The sequence below is a fragment of the Polyodon spathula genome, chromosome 5 (assembly GCF_017654505.1).
Source record: "Polyodon spathula isolate WHYD16114869_AA chromosome 5, ASM1765450v1, whole genome shotgun sequence".
NCBI classification, from domain to species: domain Eukaryota; kingdom Metazoa; phylum Chordata; class Actinopteri; order Acipenseriformes; family Polyodontidae; genus Polyodon; species Polyodon spathula.
In genome coordinates, this window is record NC_054538.1 from 65066860 (window position 1) to 65084058 (window position 17199).

The window sequence follows — 17199 nt, forward strand, 5'->3', positions numbered from 1 at the left end:
GGGCTTCCTCTATAAGAGCACTATATGCTTACAAATGGAGGTATTTTCAGAAGTGGTGCATGGCGAGAGGTCATGACCCTATCTACTGCCCCATAGCAATTATTTTAAAGCTTCTGCAAGCTCTGCTAGGAGGTGGGCAGGTTCATGTGCCCTTCACAAAGACAAATCTGCCCGATTCCAGCCTTGCTGAAGCACCCCCAGATGAGTCCAATTTTCAGCTTTGCCCAACACCTGGTCATCTAATGGTCAGACGGAGACGTGGAGAGGCCTACAAGCCACAGTGTCTCGCACCCACTGTGAGCTGTGGTGGAGGATCAGTGATGATCTGGGGGTTCTTCAGCAAGGCTGGAATCGGGCAGCTTTGGCATGAATCAAGCCAAGTACAAGGTTGTCCTGGAAGAAAACTTGCTTCCTTCTGCTCTGACAATGTTCCCCAACTCTGAGGATTGGTTTTTCCAGCAGGACAATGCTCCATGCCATACAGCCAAATCAATCAAAGTGTGGATGGAGGACCACAAGATCAAGACCCTATCATGGCCAGCCCAATCTCCAGACATGAACCCCATTGAAAACCTCTGGAATGTGATCAAGAGGAAGATGGATGGTCACAAGCCATCACACAAAGCCGAGCTGCTTGAATTTTTGCGCCAGGAGTGGCATAAAGTCACCCAACATCAATGTGAAAGACTGGTGGAGAACATGCCAAGATGCATGAAAGCTGTGATTGAAAATCAGGGTTATTCCACCAAATATTGATTTCTGAACTCTTCCTAAGTTAAAACATTATTATTGTGTTTAAAAATGAATATGAACATATTTTCTTAGCATTATTCAAGGTTTGACAACACTGCATCTTTTTTGTTATTTTGACCAGTTGTCATTTTCTGCAAATAAATGCTCTAAATGACAATATTTTTATTTGGAATTTGGGAGAAATGTTGTCAGTAGTTTATAGAATAAAACAAAAATGTTCATTTTACCCAAACACATACCTATAAATAGTAAAACCAGAGAAACTGATAATTTTGCAGTGGTCTCAATTTTTTCCAGAGCTGTATGTATGTATGTATGTATGTATGTATGTATATGTATGTATATATATATATATATATATATTATATATATAGCGACTTTTATTCTAGCATTTTTCATAATGTGCTTTTGCACTGCCCACTGTTTAAACTCTTTAAAGTTGAATGCTGGTTTTGTGAAAATATTTGAAATGACAAAACAGTGGACATACTGCAGCAACGTTGAATTGTATTACACCCGTCAATAAATATGTTAACTGCACTTCTTGATTCTTTAGCGTGACTGTGTGCTGCGTTCTAGGTTTGAATTTTAAGCATGCCCAATTGTAAACTTAAATCTAACTAATGTTAATAATGGCTGGAATTTCACCCCTTCCTGAGTCAACGCCCCCCAACCCCACCTTATTCTGTAGATACAGTAGATATTTTCATTTAATTTATACAGATGGCTCCAATTCTGAATTTACAGCCATGACACTGGGTGCAAGTTACTGACATGCTTGTTTTTCTGCATTTTACTGTACTTAGTTATGTTATGAAGTGAATCAGTAAATTAGCCAGGATTAAATAATGTTAAAATAAAAAAAAAGTTAAATAATGGTGGTACGAAGATATGTAACTGTTTAAATCATAAAAGTAGATGCAAATTAAAGGCTACATAAAATGTATTATATAGCAAAAAAAAAAAGATTTTGTCTAGGAAAGCAAATAATTGTTTGTGAGCAATGGTTAGCTGCAAACTAATTGTTTTCTATTTTTAAGTTGTTTAAAAAAATAAATAAAACACAAAACCTATACAAGGGTGCATCTTACCTACTTGTGTTTACAGTATGTTAGTACAGCCAGATATAAAAAAGGTCCAGAACATGTCAACTAAATTGCTGAAAAACAGACTAGTGGTCAATTCAAGCAACTTGATAGACAACTTTTTTTTTTGGTCAACTCCAGTTGTCAATTACTCACACATACAGTTTTTATTCAGTTACAAAGAACAATCTGGCCTCAAAGTGCAGGGTAAGCTCAGGTAAAACCTTTACTGAATCACATTACACCAGTACTTTGCTGATTGAATATTTGTCGTCAGCTATACCTGGGGTCAGTTTAAGTGGAACAGAAGCACCATGGGGTGGGGTCAATGGGTCAGTTGGCAATTCTTCAGTATGGGACTGCTGGCTGCCTCTGGTGATGGATTTTTTGGCACTTTCAGCTAACAAGGGAAATAAATAAATAAATAAAAATAGTCAACCACTTCAGCAGCAAAACAGTTACTTTATCTGCTCCCAGTTTAGTAAGTATCACGAAAGACTGTGTTACAAGTATTAGTGTTACAGTGTCACTAAAATAAAATACATTGCAAATGAATTACTGTTTGTAAGCAAGTATTTTCTATATACATGGTATGGACAATTTATTTCCTCCCTAAACAAAGGTTAGCATTTTGTTGTTCTTCACTACTTTCATCCATCCATATAGCAAAAACTATATCAGACCAGTTTTATGGATGGAATCTTTTTCCTTGAAAATTCCAGTTTCATGAACTACCTTTTTTCCTTGAGGTAAAATCTCAAAAGTAGTTTAATGTGTGGTCTACATTGGTTTGATAAGCAGTGGTGAACAGTGTGCAGGTGAAGTTATCAACAGACAGGCGATTATAATCCAGGTGCAAAGTTGTTTAATGGGTTTGTATGTCCAGTGTCTGACAGCCAAACAACTGGTAAACAACAACGATGTGACGTGTATTACGAAATAGTCCCATTTACTGCACACCCACACGAAACATAAACAAGTCTGTTAGTGCGTGAGTTAGTGCTCATGGTGCAAATAGTTCTTTTTTATATAAGTGCGGTGCTGTTCTGGGTTTGTCCTGGTCTCTGGCGACAGCTCCAGAACGTGTTAATTGTCTAATAACAACAAGTAACAATTACACAAAACGGATACACAAAACACAGGTCCTTCCGGGTTCTTTTTTATTACTGATAACCAAAACGAAGGAACAGATTATGTTGTTTCATCCCCTACTTATACCGTCACTCATGACCCCTTGGTAAACTATTGCCGCCACTCTTCCAATCCGCGGCTGCCACATTTCCCTTCCAGGTCGAAGAGTCAATGTACCAAAGCTCAGTCCCTTTTCTAAATGACAGACTTCCTTTTAACCCTAGGAACGAAGTGTCAGGCCAAGCAGTCCAGGGTACTCTGTTCCTGTTACTTAACGCACTCACAGGTCGGGAGGGAGATTTACCACCAAGAATCACTATCTTTCTGTCACAGCATGTAAAAGATGCCTTGTTTCTAGATGTCAAGCCCATTTGATAAGCTAGATAGCAGATACATTTTAAATCAACTATCCTATAAAAAGACATTGAGGCTATTTTCTTTTTGAAGATAAACAGGTAAGCGAATGGAAGTGTACAACAGATAGACAATTGCAACATTGTGAAATAGGTGATTTTTAGTGAATTTAAGCAGAGACTATGCTCTGCTATCAACTAACTACAAATAGCTCATGCATTTATGCAACTCAAACCCTTGCTGTGGAGAACCGTTGATGTTGTTCCATTTCTCGCCGAGTTCTCTTCCAATTTCAAAGACCACTCAGAGGTTCATTGTCTGTCAAGTACTGGATGTAGTGTGGATTGTATTCTGTATATCTGTTGGATTATGTGTGAAGAGGCTTCCCTCTCTAGCTGCTGATATATTTGAATTTTGACAGTCATTTGTCCTGTGTTTTCTTCCACTCATCTTCTACAGACACTCTGTGAATTATGCACATTGATCCATAACAAACACTCAATCATATCTTAGAAGTTAAAACAGACAAACCTTCAAATTTGAAATAACTGTACTGACATGCCTTTATTGTTATAATTTGGTAAGTAAAGGCTTAATAGTGCATCTAGGTTTATTTTAGATGTAACATTTCCATGTTCAGAATGTTGAGTTTAATGCGACAGTACTTAAATTCTCATGCATGACACGAAACAGCCACAACAAGAGCTCTCCCACTCAGTAGCATGTGTGTGTGTAACTTATTGGCTGCAAACATGGTCTTGTTTGGTTTCCAAACCCATCCAGCGCTTTACTTTTCTGAGTGCGCCTGCCAACAAAGGTACTAAATTAGTGCCAACTACCACCTATTGAAGAGACAGCAGGACTTTGAAATTATTGAATTATTTTTTTATTTTCTAAATCTAGTTGCCAATTTAAAAACACCCAACCCTTAGAAGGGCATTATTTAAAAAAAATAAATAAATATTACATCCCTTCAAGCCAATACAGTGTTATTTTTCAATTTACATTTCTATATGCAAAATAGTATTAATGTCTCAATTTAAATGTGGAACATTGTAATCATTAAAATCAGTTACTTCTGGACAAGTAAGAGCTCATTACAAATGGATAAATCCAAAAAGATATTAAAACAGAACTGTAATCAATCATAGCGTGCCACCATATAACATAAATTAATTAAACTGAATCCCTGTAATTAAATAATCATTTGGACAACTGCCTTCAACGCTCAGGTGTTTATTTCCTCATTGTCTATACTCTGCCTCACAGGAGAATTTAAATGCAAATTTGGCGCTTTTGTGCCATGTAAATGCATTTCACATACAGTACATACATCAAAGTTGAAGTGTAAAGAAAAGAATGTCTGTCAAAACCTGAATCTAATGTTGTCAAGCAATTCTGTTGCTTGTTGAAGAAGAACAAACCTATAAATTGACAAACTTATAATTCTTGTACAGCCTGTTTTGCTCATTGAATCCAAACACATTTCTTCACTTATTATATTTTTCTACCACCACCAGACTTGATTCATGCTGAATAAACACTTTTTTCTTCAAAACTACATTACTGACAAAAGGTGGCAGCAGCCTAAATGGTTTGACATAAAAGGAAGATGCAGTGAATTTGGTGCAGGCTTATCAGTTGCAGGTCCCTTTTTACACTTGCCTGGGATCTAAACTGGCTTTATGTTGTAGGTTTACAAATGATTCAAATATTCCTTGTGCATTTCCTGCTAAGAAAGTTTGGTCTTTAAAAATGACTATTGAGTTTCTTCTGACTGGCTACAGTTCAATGGCGTACACATTAACTGTATAATACACTGTACATTGATGTAGGTTATAAAATGGGTCTTTTAAATACTCTGTCCTGATTTGTCAAAACAGGTCACTTTTTTTTTTTGGAGGGGGGGGGGGGGTGATATTACAGCACATTCCCATATCTTGAAACTTTCTTCAAAAAGGGGCAAATCACTTGTAGATATATTTCAATTTAAAAACACGACTAACCACATTCAATATATCATTTAAAAAAAAAACAACAAAAAAAACGGTAGCCATATTTAAATTTGCAGTAAAGATGACTGATAAAGCAAATACATTTAGATTTTTTGGGAAACCAATGTCGATCAGATTTCTCTGAGATTTTGGATGAGTCCAAATCAGACACCAACAATTTTCAAAATTCAAGTGGTGAAAAAAAAGTAATACTGCTAGGCATCAAACTCACTGAAGCACAGCTTCTGGACATAAAAGAGAAAAGGAAAAAAAAAAATGCAGAAGTCCACTGCCTGGGCATCGTGCTCCCCCACACCACACACAACCAGGAGGTGTCCTTTTTATGCCACTGTCTGGGTATTTCAAAATGCAAACATTTTTGTTGCCACTGGAAACAGTACCGCAAATCTGGCATGGATACCTCCTGTCACTACTCCCCGATAACATAGAATGATTAAAAATAAATAAATAAATAAAAAAATAATAATAAATAAATAATAATAACAATAATAATCTTCCAACACTGTCACCTGACACTGCTTGTGAGAAAGGTTTGTTTTGATGTGCAACTAAATATGGCCAGGACGTGGCAAAGAAGGTCTGCGTGATGTTGCTCGAAATTGTTTGCTGCAGCTCCACCTACTGTTCAGAATGAACATCTAAAAAAAGGGCCTGTAAATCTTCAAAGCTGCAATTTCAATGGCAGTGTTCACTTTAACATCTATAATCAGTGCTTCTTGTTTTTAATCAGTTCAATTTATAATATAATAATACTACATTTGTTTTATTTGTTTATTTTTTAAGTTTAAAAAGGGACTTTTTTTAGGACAGAGGCGGAAGGATATTTAATAATTATTTTGTTAATTAAAACATGTTTTTTACTTTTTTTTTTTTTTTTTTTTACCCATTTTATAAGCGCAATACGACACTTCAGGGTGTGGGATATAATCTAATATCCACACGACATGGGCAGTTAAAGACTTATAACGCACCCGGGGCGTGTGGATATTAGATTATATCCCACACCCTGTCGTGCCTTATTGCTTATGTGTTTCACCTTACTTACGATTCATTTGTGCTGTTGCCTCCAGTATTCTGCTGCATGTGTCTACTTGCTTGATCTTGTTTCAATTTTATATACCAGTATTATTCTATATAAAAAACACACTAAAAAGACAGGAGGCTGTTTTTCTCTAAGGTAAGACCTCAAAACAGTAACCATTCATTCTCTACATGTGTCCTGTACAAAAATTAAAACAAAGATCAACATGACAAAGCTACTGGAAGAAACCCACTATAGTCCAATGGGTCTAATTACAAGGCATCAAGAACAAACTGTCAGGAAACATCTCTGAACTCTGCATGGGACAGACTAGTCTTTCATCAGAGCCACTGGCAAAGTTTCTTACCATTAGCCAGATCCATAGCCAGCTCAAACACATTTTCATTCTTTGTCTGTAAATGATAAAGAATCAATGAAAACTTACATGTAAATTTAAAAACAAATATATAAAATACATCTGCGACCATTATTAAACTGTGAAAAGCAATGGGTTAACCTAGTATGAAGAAAAGATTAGCCACCTGTGTCAGCAGAGGTGAGGAATGTCTCTGGGCCACTGAAGAATAACTGGAACGAGAAAAGAGAAGGCATTACCAGTTTATCACAAAAGCTTTCAAAAGATGTGCAAATCACCTGTGGAACTGAACACACAAGGCCGACTGTGCAAATTACAAACCACATTCCAAAAGGAATTGTAGATTACAGGTGATAAATAGTTGCCAAAAAACCTATTTGATGGGCTCCCACAGCCATAAATCACTGTAGGTCACATTGCCTTCTTTAACAATTACTGACATAAGAAATTTTAAAGACTACAAATTCAGAGACTGTAATTTTCTGCCAATAGGTCCCTAAAAATAGAGGTAATTGATTCAGGAACTAAATAAAAACTGCATGAATATGTAGTTACATTGCCCTCTAACATAATGACTGTCATTATAAACTAAAAGTTTAGATAAAGAAAAATCAGAACCCATTTTGTGTATAAAATCGTATATATTACATGAGCTGTGATCACATTGTATAAAAAAAAAAAATGGTTGTAAATCATGTTCTTGTGTTGCAATAATGTTCATTTTCTACATAACACTTTGTGTAATGTGTGTGCAGTGTTGCATTATTACAATTATTAAAATTAGTAAAACCTCTCCTTTTAATAACCGGTTTGGGTGGGGTCTTGTGTGCTGAGATTGTATTTACAGTTGAGAGACGGGAATTAGCAGCTGCTGAGATAGAGGCTATAGAAACCAAAGTTAGAAATGACTGCATCGTTTTCTTACAGCCAACAAACACCAGGCTAGTTTGGATTTATCCAGACGTGGTAAATATTACTTTCGTTCTGTATTAAGTCATCAACTCAAACTAACATGTTTACATGTTGTTGCAATTAGATAGATATACAATTTAGGACTACGACACATTAATTGTTGGTAAAAACAAAAACATGAACCTTACACTGAGCGATGGTCTTTCTCGCTAGCCGCTTGCTCAGTGTATTTTAAATATAAAAATTATTGCATTGAACAGTCATGTGTTCTGGATAGTATACATTACAGGAGTCAAAAGAAGACTCTCATTGCATAGCAGTTTGATCCATATCTGGTTTTACTAGGAGTTCAACAAGACACACCTGAGGCTGTTACCTATACACTATGGGTAATGAAGCTCATAGTAAAACCTGGAATGGGTAAAACTGTTATGCAATAGGAGTCTTATTCCCATCCCTGCATTATGTAAAAATTAGGGCTGCTCCAATTAACAGATTAAAATCGGACCGATTAACAGTAGAACCACTGCAGTTATAACTAAAACTGCCGCCGACAGTCTCTACGACAGTTACATTTTATTGTTTAGTGTATTTTATGTACACAAAAACCAGTAAAAACCAAATTTAATTTAAAACAAAAAGTAACATGTTGTTTTCTCTTGCACGTGTCAGGCCCTGCAGTAGCCTGCTGCTTTGCAGTTTTCCGAAATATTTCTGCCGAAGCACTGTGGTTAGTTTCAAGCTGAAATCTCTCCTACTGATATTCTCCTTGGTGCATTCCTTGTACAAAAATGAGACTGATGGCTGCCAGGTCCAGTAGAGATAACAACAGCTTGTATATAATAGTAAAATAGAATATTGAAGGACTATATTCAATATTAAAAACATGTATTGTAAAAGGCAGTCAAAAGTGACTGCTCTAGCGGTTCTAGTAGAGGGGATTATAACTTTTTTTTTTTGCGATCCTGCCTTTCAAAACACCATCAGGGTATTTAATGCATGTATTTTTTGGAAAAGTCAAGAACGGACAACTCCGTATCTTTCACACATGCATGGTAATTTAAATTTTAAAAGTGAAAAGCATCAAAATGACTGCCACGGCGGTTCTAGTGTTAATCAACTAAAAAGAGTTGATTGCAGATAAAAAAAAATTTACAATTCAAAATCGTGCAGAATTGTATTTTTGAATATAAAATAAACCAACAGAAGATCTACACTTTCTCCATGGCGGTCCAATCATCAGTGCAGAGGCAAGAAACAGTTGTAGGTCTTTAGCAGGTTTAACCAATGGGAGGGTCAAAGATCTGCCCCTTGTTATGCAGGTGTCCAAACATGTGTGAGGAGAGGCGGGCCAAATATATGCTAGGGTAAGAGTGTAAGAATAGCCCAATTCTATGCAATACTGTTTATTATAGAGACCGTTATCAAGAATTATATTGAGAACTTCGAAGTAATATTTCAAATTGCTTTTTACAAATTAAAAAAATAAAAGTCATAAGACAGAGACATTGTATTCAATTTGGTTACAAATCAATTTTCAATAAGAACTTTCAGAAAAAAGGAGGTATAGATATAGCTCTGGAAAAAATTGAGAGACCACTGCAAAATGATCAGTTTCTCTGGTTTTACTATTTATAGGTATATGTTTGGGTAAAATGAACATTTTTGTTTTATTCTATAAACTACTGACAACATTTCTCCCAAATTCCAAATATAAATATTGTCATTTAGAGCATTTATTTGCAGAAAATGACAACTGGTCAAAATAATAAAAAAGATGCAGTGTTGTCAGACCTCGAATAATGCAAAGAAAATATGTTCATATTCATTTTTAAACACAATAATGTTTTAACTTAGGAAGAGTTCAGAAATCAATATTTGGTGGAATAACCCTGATTTTCAATCACAGCTTTCATGCATCTTGGCATGTTCTCCACCAGTCTTTCACATTGATGTTGGGTGACTTTATGCCACTCCTGGCGCAAAAATTCAAGCAGCTCGGCTTTGTGTGATGGCTTGTGACCATCCATCTTCCTCTTGATCACATTCCAGAGGTTTTCAATGGGGTTCAGGTCTGGAGATTGGGCTGGCCATGACAGGGTCTTGATCTTGTGGTCCTCCATCCACACCTTGATTGATCTGGCTGTATGGCATGGAGCATTGTCCTGCTGGAAAAACCAATCCTCAGAGTTGGGGAACATTGTCCGAGCAGAAGGAAGCAAGTTTTCTTCCAGGACAACCTTGTACTTGGCTTGATTCATGCCAAAGCTGCCCGATTCCAGCCTTGCTGAAGAACCCCCAGATCATCACTGATCCTCCACCACAGCTCACAGTGGGTGCGAGACACTGTGGCTTGTAGGCCTCTCCACGTCTCCGTCTAACCATTAGACGACCAGGTGTTGGGCAAAGCTGAAAACTGGACTCATCTGGGGGTGCTTCAGCAAGGCTGGAATCGGGCAGATTTGTTTTTGTGAAGGACGAATGAATCAAGACAAGCAGCCAAGCAAGGTTGTCCTGGAAGAAAACTTTAAATAGTAAAACCAGAGAAACTGATCATTTTGCAGTGGTCTCAATTTTTTCCAGAGCTGTATGTATGTGTGTGTGTGTGTGTGTGTGTGTGTGTGTGTGTGTGTGTGTGTGTGTGTGTGTATGTATATATATATATATATATATATATATATATATAATATATATATATATATATATATATATATATATATATACATATACATACACACACACACACACACACACACATATATATACACACACACACAGCGCCTTGCAAAAGTATTCAGACCCCTGACCAATTCTCTCATATTACTGAATTACAAATGGTACATGGAAATTTCGTTATGTTCAATATTTTAAACTCAAAATCAATTATTGTAAGGTGACATTGGTTTTATGTTGGGAAATATTTTTAAGAAAAATAAGTCACCAGATCTCAATCCAATTGAGCATCTATGGGATGAGATGGAACGAGCTATTCTGAGTAGAGATCCACTGCCAGCCAACTTGACAACTGTGGGAACATGGGCCAGCATCCCTGTGGAACGCTTTCGACACCTTGTAGAGTCCATGCCCCAACGAATTGAGGCTGTTCTGGGGGCAAAAGGGGGTGCAACTCAATATCAGGAAGGTGTTCCTAATGTTTTGTACACTAATATATATATAATATATATATATATATATATATATATATATATATATATATATATATATATATATATCAAATATTATTTAATTTAAAATAATTATTAATAATTATGACCAGTAATGTTAAACTATTTATTTATGTATGTGCTTTGCTTTTTTTCTTTTCCCCTCACAACTTACCTTAAGAACCTCTTTTTTTCTTTTTTTTTTTTTTTTTTTAATCTGATGATATCAAAAGCAGTAGGTCCAGTATAGTGTAAAGTTACATTGTCCAGAACTGACAGCGGATAGTCTTTAAAAATGAATGTAAAAACAATTAAAATTGCACTGACAGTTCTTAAATTGGTGACAAAATAAAAAAAAAAATTGTTTGTGTAATTCATAATTTTATTGGATGAAGAGCTTCAGAAAAAAAAAAAAGACAGTGGGGAGGGGGTGATATACTATACAGGGCATCGTGATGATTGAAGACAGGGAGAGGATGTGATATACTATACAGGGCATCGTGGTGATTGAAGACAGGGAGAGGATGTGATATACTATACAGGGCATCGTGGTGAATGAAGACAGGGAGAGGATGTGATATACTATACAGGGCATCGTGGTGATTGAAGTTCTGCGCTGGAGATAACCTCAAAAATCGAAAACAATTAAAATAAAATAAAAACATGCATGATAAAAAGAAATCAGAAAATAATCAAAAAGACAACTTTTACCTGCAGATGCTTTCAAAACAAGCCAAATTTGGCTGGAAAAGCACCAGCTATTCTGGCAGCAGTGCTCAAGGGGGAGTAGCCTAAAAGTCACATGCATTACCTATTAAATGTTACCTCAAGTCCAATGTACAAATAAAACATGAATTTGTATAATTTGTTTTAGAAAAATCTATATTTTAAATTGGTGTTCCTGTACTTTAAGCATATTTTACTTCAGCCTTGCATAAACATACTGCAATGTTTGATACTATACAGCCATCCTTTTTAGATGTTTTTATTAGGAATAGATTCCACACGTGACTTTGCTTTGTAGAATATAAGCAGCTCAAAATCTCAGTGTGCTTCTGCCATATTCTTTTGTCTTAGCAGTGCTTGCATTACAAGTTCTCGTTGGAAGTGATTAACTCACGAGATAATAGCCAGCACATTTCCAGTAGACGTTTCCCTAAATCAGTTCAACCAAAATACAGGTTACTGTATTGCCTGACGAGTATCGCAATATACTGGTATATCGGTATTATCGCACACCCCTAATATGTTTACTTATAATAATATATATATAATATAATAAAATATATATATATATATATATATATATATATATATATATATATATATATATATATATATATATATATAGATATATATATATATGTATATATATATATATATATATATATATATATATAAAAATATATATATATATATATATATATATATATATATATATATATATATATATATATATATATTATATATATATATATATATATATATATATATATATATATATATATATATATATATATATATATATGATGATTGATGCAAAACTTTTGGGCATAGCTGTACTACAGCACGAGCATCTGGAAAAAAAATTACACATTTCTCCTAGTATTATTATATAGTACAACTTTGAATTTTTAGTTATAAATGAAAAAAATAGATACTAAAATAAACTTGTCATTAATTAAAGTGTGAATATTTATAAAATTACGATGTATGCAATGTAAAATCAGAAAGCGCATTTAAAAATGGACAATACCTTCATGTGAAATGCAGAATTATTATGAACCTGGAAATGTCAAAGAGATTGTCAATGAGCTGCACAAAGTATGTTGTTCTACCACAAATGCAAAAAAAAACCTAACTACTCAATAAAAGACAAATTACTGGACATATTTTGAAAGGGAATAATATTGTGTTCTTGTGCATTGTTCAAAGTTGTTGCCACAAAACCATGCGCTGAGCTTCACAGTATTTTGGCCAAATTGCTCCTGTATGCACCTCAATAATTAAGCTCCAGGAGGCTAAAAACAAAAAGACACTTAATGCAGAAAATCAATATTTAAAAATGACAATACTTTAATCCTGCTTGCACAATAAAAGGGAATTTAATACCCTAACCTTGTTATTGCAACTTAATTTTCCAACCAAAGAGCGGCCCTTCTAAATGCTATCAGTTTCAGTATCCCATTTATCTGAAGCAGTGAAACCAGGAGATGCCTTACTTCTCAGGAAGTGGGTTTGTTGTCTGCAAAAGTGGGGTTCTTTCAGGCTCTCCAATAATCTGGACCCTCCTCCTCTCTTCAAGATTGGTGACAAAACTGCCTTGGGTGGCTTGGGAGAAAAGACAAGAAATCATATGTGAACTGAAGCCATATGAAAAGTTAATTTCTACTAGACACCACCTGTAATGGAAGTGTATTTGAGAACAGTCTATAAAGCTTTTTAAGAGACAGTATAATAATATGATCAGAGATTAAATTGAATAGTGATGTTGTGGATAGAATTGTATTTCAACTATAAAAGCATATGGTCTATTATTGATATGGCCAGAGGCTAAAGCAATATGGCAGTGAACAGGTACACTTTTACTGGACACCACTAGAACTAGAATTTAAGGTGTGATGCAGTTTAACATGGGATGGTCAGTTTAACCTTGTATCCTTCCCTGGGTCAAGGAAATTCCTCTCAAATATCAAAATGCAATTAGCATGAAACACATACCAGGATTTCTTTTAATCCTAAATGAAGATCTGACAACGTCAATCGCACTGTAGTTCTCGCCGTAGCGCCGACATTTCATCTCGTCAAACCATTCCCCAGTCATGATCTTCAGTTTTCCCGGATCAAAGTTCAACAGCTTCAACTGCCTGCCACACAAAAGGGAGAAATAATGAGTTTAAAAAGACAAAAAGAGCGAGATGCTGGCGGCACAGCAAGTTGATAGATATATCAGTTTGTGACCTTACTCAAGAGGTATTCACCTTTTTGTAGAAATTTAAAAACACGTCGGTATTTTGTACAATTGGAAACTGAACATGTATAGAAAACAAACAGGCCACCCATCTATCCTCACCCAAAATATAAAATTAGCAAACCAAATGATTTAAGGAAATCCATGTAGAGGCTTGGGAGGAACAGTTAGCACAAGTCTAAGCAATGCACTGGGCAGCAGCAGCAGACAAGGAAGCAGGAGCAATTCAAACAAATGCAATACAAGCAGCAATGTCAATCTGGGGTTCATGTGCACAAACAAACAAAAAGGGAAAAAAAAGCCTCTTTTGGAACACATGTATACAATAAACATCACATCAACTTGGACATATTAAATAGGGTGAACTGTACAGCAAAACCCTAGATTTTTTTTTGATTTTACAAACATGTTATTAGAACAGCTTCTGGGAACAGTTTGTATGTGTGCAATGTTCTCCTGTTATACAAAATGGCTAAACAACCCTCAATGTATTTAAAAGATTAATGCCTGCTTTCATAGACCCTGATTAAAACCCTAAAAACATTAGGTCGTCCCTTATTAGTACTAACCTAGCTCTGTGAAATCAGCCATAGGCTGGATAAATAGATTGAAGCCTCATCTTTCAAACAAGACTCGATCTATAGATCTTGCATGTTCCTACGATGAGCAATGGAACCAAAACAAGCTAGGCGCAACTGGGGCTTAACTTGTATGGGGCATGCTGTAAAGGGTTAAGGAGGTTTGCTGAATGGGAAAGCCAAAATTTGCAAACTTTTTTTTAATCAATGAAATGGGGAAAAAAAAAAACAAAAAAAAAAACACAGGTAAACAAAACAGACAAGTACAGATCAAGCTATCAACCAAGATGCGTATTCCTTCAATGCAGGTTTTTTATTACACAAAAAAAAAAAAAAAAAGAAAAACCAACCACACACACCAGATTTATTGCATTTGGGAGTACAACTGGGAGATAAAATCCCCTCCAGCAAAGATTTAAAAACAACTCAAGCCAGTAATTACAAAATGTAAGTAAGTCTTAATGTGTGCCCTTGGGAAGGGGACTTGCAACAGTACATGAACCATAACACTTGTCGATAATTTATAAATACAAATAATGGTATTACAAGAAACAAACCTAAAGTCATTTACTGCCTGATTGCGATTTTGGCTTGGAAATTGGTTTCAGGAGAGTAGGTTTCAGGCCACTGCATGGCATACCAGAGGAGACTTGGGGTTTGACACAGCAAAAGTATCTTCATGTTCCTTCAGCTTTACATTGAAGTGCGATTTATTTAGCAAAGCAGGACATATATTCAATGCAGTGGAAATGAATATAATACAGGACTGTAAATACATTTTTATCAAGCTTAGAAGACATTAAATGAGATTTATGCAGTGCTGATGTTACAGTATCTGGTACAGTATTTCCCTTAAGAGGTCAACATTCCAAGACAAATGGCAATTGTACGGTTTTACTGGCAGTTTTGTAAAATGTGCTTGAATTTTAAAAACTTATTTTCAAAATACTAATATTCTGAGTGAGGGCAGTTATGCACAATAATTATTTCGAATGGTAGGCCATAGGATAAAAATATATCCATTAACTGCTTAACAAAGAGTGGTAAAGTGTTGCATAACACAAAACATAACCCATTTAATAGGCTAAACATGTCAATTTAAAAACTAGATGTTATGAAGTTAAAATAAAATTAGGCCCCAAGATGCTGGCATGCAGCGAGAGCCGAGGGAAGTGCATTGAACACTGTCGTATCCAGAACGGGCATCATGAGTGTTACATGGTAGGATTCATCGGTTTGGGGAAAATATTAAACACGTACACACTTGTATATAATTAAAAAGAGGGATTTTTAGAGTAAAACAATAGGTTGGTAGCCATCATCACATGCCATGTCTTCTACAAAACACAGAGCTGGTCAATTTTTGTGTTTCATCATGTGCAATAAGATTTGTTTTAAAAAGTGTCTCGATACATATTCCTCAAGCTTATTTATTTATTTATTTATTTAAAGGGTTATAGATAAAAGCTCACGCACTCTCAAGGCAGTGGGCTTTCAAAGAGATTTAGACACATTCACTGAAACTCATTGGAAGTAATTTAGGAAATGCTTGCACTCCAGTTCAGTATTTATTTATGTTTTCTCTATTGCCCATTCTCCATTTTTTGGAATGTCCAATCCAAGTGTGTCCAATTACCCCCACTTCCCCCATAACATACCTTCAAACACTGAAGAAACAAGCATCTATAGGCAAATGTGTATTAAAATCAGCTCTTACTCTTTCATCATGTACAAATAAAATATCATACTACGGTAAGCTTACCAAATGGGTATGGAAATGCGACTGTTGCATTTTTTTTTTTTTTTTTAAAACAAGTGGGTATCTGCACTTGCACAGTTTGTCTTCAGAGGTTTCTAATCTCCTCTGAATGGCAGAGTGCACATGGCCAATCTCAAACCTCATTACAGACATACACTAAATCGGGTTCACACTACCTGACGTGCATGAATGAAAACTTATTAATTTTAGATTCATTGGAGGAGCACAATTCATATGCAATAAACTCAAATGTTCATTGGTTTGATGATGTACAGGCAGAAATAATTAGGAAGAAGCCTAATCTCTAAAACACTGCAGTCAAATAACACAATAGCTCACCAGAAGCTAGGACTTGACTTTCAAATTTAAAGTGCTGTAGGTTTGAATCCCAGGAAAAATGGACAATAGTCAATGTACACCCATCTGCCGTGTTCTAAATACAATTAAAATCTATAAAAGTTTGAGTCTTTAAAAGGTTTTAGGTGCTGTCCAGTAGAATTACTGAATTACTGCACGGTCTAGGCGAGTACTCTTACAAAACACATTTCAGTATTCTAGTATTTCTAGAATGTATTTATTTTAATAAGAACATAAGAAAGTTTACAAACGAGAGGAGGCCATTCGGCCCATCTTGCTCGTTTGGTTGTTAGTAGCTTATTGATCCCAAAATCTCATCAAGCAACTTCTTGAAGGATCCCAGGGTGTCAGCTTCAACAGCATTACTGGGGAGTTGATTCCAGACCCTCACAATTCTCTGTGTAAAAAAGTGCCTCCTATTTTCTGTTCTGAATGCCCCTTTTTCTAAACTCCATTTGTGACCCCTGGTCCTTGTTTCTTTTTTCAGGCTGAAAAAGTCCCTTGGGTCGACACTGTCAATACCTTTTAGAATTTTGAATGCTTGAATTAGGTCTCCACGTAGTCTTCTTTGTTCAAGACTGAACAGATTCAATTCTTTTAGCCTGTCTGCATATGACATGCCTTTTAAGCCCGGAATAATTCTGGTCGCTCTTCTTTGCACTCTTTCTAGAGCAGCAATATCTTTTTTATAGCGAGGTGACCAGAACTGAACACAATATTCAA

The 17199-nt window shown here is 35.6% G+C and overlaps 1 protein-coding gene across 1 annotated transcript in view; it reads right to left on the bottom strand.

The window, feature by feature from the left end:
• LOC121316433 (synaptotagmin-like protein 2) overlaps positions 1-17199 on the bottom strand; it is a 78064-nt gene that overhangs the window by 42567 nt on the left and 18298 nt on the right. The window contains exons 2-6 of the mRNA XM_041251504.1: positions 13533-13678; positions 13034-13142; positions 6902-6947; positions 6727-6772; positions 2122-2238 (exon numbers count right to left, since the gene is read on the bottom strand). Of these exons, the coding sequence (XP_041107438.1) occupies positions 2122-2238; positions 6727-6772; positions 6902-6947; positions 13034-13142; positions 13533-13678 (464 nt within the window). The remainder of the gene's footprint in view (positions 1-2121; positions 2239-6726; positions 6773-6901; positions 6948-13033; positions 13143-13532; positions 13679-17199) is intronic.